Below are 5,923 nucleotides of genomic sequence, written 5' to 3' on the forward strand. Positions count from 1 at the left end.
AATTTATTTTTTTTCTAAATTCATTTCTAAGCACTGTACATTCTTTAAATAAAATTATTTTACATATGGCCCCGTTTGAGTCACATTATTGTAAAAATGATAATGAAAAATATAAACATTATGGATCCCACATAAGATATAAAAAGTTAAATATGATGGCTTGATGTGATGAATAACGATCATATTTTTTATTTTAATGAAGAAAATGACACTGAAATAGCGCTATAAGCTTAAAATTTTACCTACTTTCTAAACATGAATCCTCAAAAAAATAAAAATAAAAAAAATAAAAAATAAAAGTCACTTTCTTCAAAATTTATTCAAAGATAATGAAGTTTAAACAGAAGCAAATTACCCTATTCGAATTGTTTTGAAAGTTAATTTGACGATGTTTTGGGTTAAAAACTACCAGAGCTGGGTTTGCAAATTTTTTTTATATTAATTAGTCAGCTAACTTTGACTATTTGTTTAATTGAATAGTGTATTGTTAGGGGTTGCAATCGGAATAATCGGCTCGATTTCTCTGGCCTAATTTAAAAAATAAATAAACAAACAAAGGTTTAAAAGGCAACAGGTTACTGCCTATATATATATATATATATATATAAAATCGAGCTTGCCCGGCTCAATAAGACATGAGCCGAAAGCTCGAGTTGAGCCTTGATTTCTTGGAGCTTGACTCGGGTTCACAAAAAAGCTCGAACCGTTTTACTCGAGCTGAGCCCGAGCCTCGAATTTTGGCTCGGAGCTGGTTTAGATCGACTCATTGACACCACTATGTACTGTAAATATTTCATACTTTGTCGTGTGTTTTCAACCATGTCAGGGTGTTGTGAATCAATTTGTTAAAATTGCTTTGGTTTGACATCAATTTTTTTTTTTTTTTTTTTTAACTATCCTTGTATTCAAACTGTTTTAAAGTGATATAGTTGAGTTCAAAATGGAAAAGTTGATGAATCCATGTAAATTCAGCCACTCTTTGGCTCCATTTTAATGTGATTTTGAGAGAAAACATACTTTGAACTACCATTTTTTTTTTAAAGAATGTGTAATTTAAAAATAAGGAAAAGTTTTGAATTTATTTGTAATATTACCTCTATTTGTGCTTCATTAATCCAAAAATACATTTTTCATTCTTTTATTTTCAATCACATATTCTTCAATAAAATAGACAATCTAAAGGTCTTCACTATTTTTTAATCACACATTCTCCAAAAAACATTATCACGAAAATTTCTCTACTTTTTTTTTTTTTTTTTTTTTTTTTTTTTTTAAACTCAAAATGAGGCTGAAACAATGGAAAACATAATTTACGCATTACAAAATTGTATAACATAATGTAGTCTATGAATTGTATAACATAATGTACGCACCACAAAATTCATGAAAGTTCTCAAAATCATTGAAAAAAGTAACAAAATAGAAAGGAAACATAAGACATGGGAAGGCAATGTTAATTCTATTCAAAGAGCAGCATCTTTATCGAGAAAAGCTGGTCTACTCGCCAACACTAAACACCACAAGAACCGTAGAGGTTAATGTTGCTGGGAAACTCAATTCAAATAACGAATGCACTTCATTTCTCCTGTCAATGACGAATGTAAAAGCTAATCTCTTTGAAAGCAGCAGATGACATCAAATAGATCACTTGACACTTCATTGCCTCTCATCTGTTGGCTAAAACTGTTTCTCATAACAATTTTCCCACTCTCTAGTCTAAAGAAGGATATCATCTTATATCACCAAGCATGTAGAATATACAACAAAACTTTTTCTTTTTCCTTTTCTTTTTCATTTTTAATGACCGTGGGTGTTCGGGCCAGTTGACGCGCACTTCGACTAATCTCACGGGACCCTGAAGTTTACAGCCGTCAGCCGGGTACTCACTTCAGTGACTCTAAGGGGATTCGAATTGATGACCATTGCGGAGCAAAACCAATGCCTGAATATACAACAAATTTTAAGAACTACTTTCCATCCAAATACAAAAGAATTCTGTGAAATCTTAAGTTACAGAATCTCTAGAGCAAAGAAAGCAAAAACAATTACAATCCACACGCAGATAAGTGGTGTTATCAAGACAAACTTGTGCTTCGACAATCTATGTTGATTTTGCTCACCAGTAATCACCACAAGAACATGAGCCATCCACGAAGTGGTGAAATCGGTTGCGATCTCTTACAACGATTTTTCGACCTGTGATTTTGGATATAAGCTTAGTAACAGAATGACAATCTGGACACACTCGAAGGTTCTTGACAATCTTGATTGTAGATCCCGGTTGAGTGCTAATAAGACCAAAAGCAATAGCAAGCCTTTCACTGTGAAACTCTAATGATTTCTCTTTGTCCGAATCTCCAATGTCGTGTAGCACTATTTCTGTCTGTGGTAAGTAACCATGAGCCTTAAGCCATCCATTTATCTCCTTCAGCATCTCATAAATTTCTTTACATTTTGGATGTTTCAAGTCACCAGCAAGAAACTCGTGTACTTTATTATTAACCTCTATTGAGCTACAACCAGGCTCCTTGAGAACCCCACTTTGCTTCATCATACCCCTCACTCTTGCCACCCCATCCCAATTGCCTACTGAAGCATATAAATTCGAAAGAAGAACATAAGTTCCAGAATTTGCAAGGCCACGTTCTATGAGGAATTCGACAATTTTCTCTCCCATGTGGATCTTCCTATGAAGTGTACATGCACCTAGCAATGTTCCCCATAAAACTGGGTCAGCATCATTGTTCATGCTATTGACAAGCTTGTAAGCTTCTTCTAACTGCCCTGCTCGTCCTAGAAGATTGACCATACACCCGTAATGTTCAACCTTGGGCTGAATCCCGTATAGATCTTTCATTGAATTAAATACACCCCATCCTTCAGAAACCAATCCAGCATGTGCACAAGCATTCAAAATTCCAATAAATGTTATCTCAGTAGGGAGGAGGCCAATGCCACGCATGTTGTTGAACATTTCCATAGCTTCTTGACTAAATCCATGACTTGCATACCCTACAATCATTGAATTAAATGCAACAGCATCCTTGTCCTTGATCCCATCAAACACCATCCTTGCACCCTCCAAACTTCCACATTTGCAATACATATCAACCAAAGCACTACCCATCCGAGCATCTACTGGAATCCCATTATACTGTATGTAAGAATGAATCCACCGGCCAGACTCCAATGCTCCCACCTGCCCACAAGCAGAAAGAACTGCCAGCAGAGTTGCCTCATTAGGCTTCAGCTTTGCCTGCAACATCTGCCTAAAGAGAATCAAAGCATCATTAGGTCTTCCATTCTGAGCATACCCATCGATCATCACATTCCAAGACACAACATCCCTCTCCTCCATTCCATCAAACAATATTCTCGCCTCATCCAAAAGCCCATTCTTTGTGTACCCGGTTATCATTGCAGTTAAGGAAACCAAATTATGCTCAGGCATTGTGTCAAAAAGTTTACGAGCTGAGATAATATCCCCACCTTTTGTATAAACATCCATGAGAGCAGTTCTGACGTAAGTATCAGACTCCAGGCCAAGTTTAAGCACTTGGCAATGGAGGGATTTCCCAGATTCCAACTGGCAAGCTTTGAGGACAGTGGACAATGTAAATGCATTAGGTTCCACGTCTTCAGATAACATTTGCACATAGAAAAGAAAAGCTTGCTCGTGGAGATCATTTACAGCATGGCCATGGATAATGGCAGTGTAAACGTAAACACTAGGCTTTTGGGTGCGATTAAAGAGGGACACAGAATGTCCAAGATTACCCAGAGAACAATATGAGCGCAGGAGCTTGAAATTTAAGACTGGATGGCTTTCCAGACCATGACGGATGACAAATGCATGAATTTGCCTCAGTTGCTTGATGGATTTGCTTTTGTTTATGAGCAATGCCAGTCTTTCCGGCTGCAGACCATTAGTTTGCTTGGTGTTTGAGTGTAGAGGCAGAACGGTAGAAGCAGATATTGACGACATGACTTCACTCTTCAGTAGCTCCTCCATTTCTGATAGTTTCACTCCATGGGACACTAAGCATAACTCTGTGATACTTTCCATGACAGAAATTATTGGATAGCAGCCCCATCATTTAATCTGATACCTGCAGCATCTTGAAGTATACACAATCAGAAAGCAAATTGAAGAACTTGGCACATGATCCGGATTGTTTAAATTATAAATTGAGTTGGTCAAACCGACTTTTATCCACTCATTCTATATGACCCCCAACCATTACCCACTTATCCACTACTTATTTATATCAATTTGTGAACAATCCCAAAAGAAACAACCTAAAGAAATCTAAACGTCACAAAGGAAAACACGTCCAATCATATGGAATTTGATAGATTCAATGGCTAAGGTATAGATTCCAAAAGTAATCACGATGACACAAAAAAAGGGTACTGTCCGATGGGCGATGGCCCTTTCCATTTCATATATTAAGACAGACAAAGGAAAGCATATTTAGCGTTGAGAAACACGTACACCTCTACAATGGCACCATAACTGTGTGTATTTTATTCCAACATTGAGAAGATTACAGAATCAGATGGGTTTACCAAGCAGCTGGAGTTCAAGATATTACACATATAATACATGTATATATGAACAGAAAAGTTTCCAATTTCTGCAGCTGCTGATTGGATGGCGAACGAAGGGTATAGAACTATAAATAATAAAGTAATGGAAAGCAAAGATTTACAATGGACTGTAGTCATGATTCTAAAAAATGGCAAAAGGGAATTCCTGGCGTACAGTAAAGAGAAGATAGACAGGGAGCTTGGGATTACAATTTACAAATTATTTTATGCATGGCAAAGATTAAACTATTCAAGGATACTGGAAAATGACCATAGCAGAACGAATAATCAGACTAAAAAGCGAATGGCTTCCCTCCAGATAAGATAAATTTAGACAGAAATTGGCCGTAGCCTTGTACAGAATTTATGTACAGGCTGTGCAGTTCTGTTCGGAATATTCACAAACAGTTTGAAGACAACGAGTAGTAACGCACTGAAAAATTTTAGACAATTGAAAGGCTCACCGGTAAGAGAATGCTACTTGCCGGAAAATGTCCGCCGTATAAATGAAAGGGAAGCAATAGTGAATTTCGCTGTAATTCACGGACACCTATGGCTTAAGATTGTTTGCTATTACGACACTTTATTTATCCACTCAAAAGTCCGTACGGCTTGAATCGGCTGCCACCATAAAAGACTGGTGTAGCCGTCCCCCACGTACGTTCGAACCTACCTGTCCACCGCAGGGAACGATGATCTAATTTAAATTAGATAAAGATCAAAGTGTAGTAAATTTTAGTAAAATTCATAATATGTATAATTAAAAAATTATGAATTCCATAAAATTTGTAGTTGAAATTAATTTTTAGTTTTGACCTTTATTTTATTTTATTTTATTATTATTATTAGTTTTTAGTTGAATCAAACAATTGTTGGAAAAATAATTAGTTGCAGCAGTGATCAGAACAATATAATGCAGAAATATAAAACTTATCGTCCGATCGAGTCTCGTGACAGCACGATGTCCTAAAGTGAAATTGCCCGTCAATAATTGCTGTGACCTCCGTGGACAATCACTCCCAGGATACAACGATCGTAAACCACTTATGCAGCAATCACGAATGGTTTTTTTAGAACTCTCAATTGTACTCCAGAATAGGTATAAAAACCCCGAATATAACAAATCCACAATATGAAAAGAGTGATTGATTCTATTTTCTTTTTGTGTGTCTTTTCCCAAAGCAAGATATGGGTTTATATAGGCAAGATGGTAGTAACAGTCTTCACCATGTTAATGCAGAATTTTAATGACTGAGTAGTGGGTGTTTTAATGGTAGTTAGTGGGTTGTTACAAAAACAAACAGTCATAAAATACTGGCTAGTTTTACCCATT

General features: G+C 36.3%; 1 protein-coding gene across 2 annotated transcripts; it reads right to left on the reverse strand.

Annotated features, from left to right (window-relative positions):
* Positions 1-1,943: 1,943 nt before the first annotated feature.
* Positions 1,944-5,312, reverse strand: LOC111410413 (pentatricopeptide repeat-containing protein ELI1, chloroplastic). 2 transcript variants are annotated; one of them, XM_023040728.1, is made up of 2 exons: positions 5,055-5,312; positions 1,944-4,118 (listed from the first exon to the last, which is right to left on the reverse strand). In XM_023040728.1, exon 2 carries the CDS (start codon positions 4,064-4,066, stop codon positions 2,117-2,119), a length of 1,950 nt encoding a protein of 649 aa, XP_022896496.1. In that variant the 5' UTR covers positions 4,067-4,118; positions 5,055-5,312; the 3' UTR covers positions 1,944-2,116. The 2 variants fall into 2 exon arrangements, with proteins under 2 accessions (XP_022896496.1, XP_022896495.1); XM_023040727.1 differs by having other exon boundaries at positions 1,944-4,109; positions 5,055-5,311.
* Positions 5,313-5,923: the final 611 nt, after the last annotated feature.

This window comes from Olea europaea, chromosome 15, assembly GCF_002742605.1.
Source record: "Olea europaea var. sylvestris chromosome 15, O_europaea_v1, whole genome shotgun sequence".
In the NCBI taxonomy this organism is placed as follows: domain Eukaryota; kingdom Viridiplantae; phylum Streptophyta; class Magnoliopsida; order Lamiales; family Oleaceae; genus Olea; species Olea europaea.

Coding starts and splice junctions, on each gene's coding strand:
- LOC111410413 (XM_023040728.1), bottom strand. CDS start 4,066: ATGGAAAGTATCACAGAGTTATGCTTAGTGTCCCATGGAGTGAAACTA.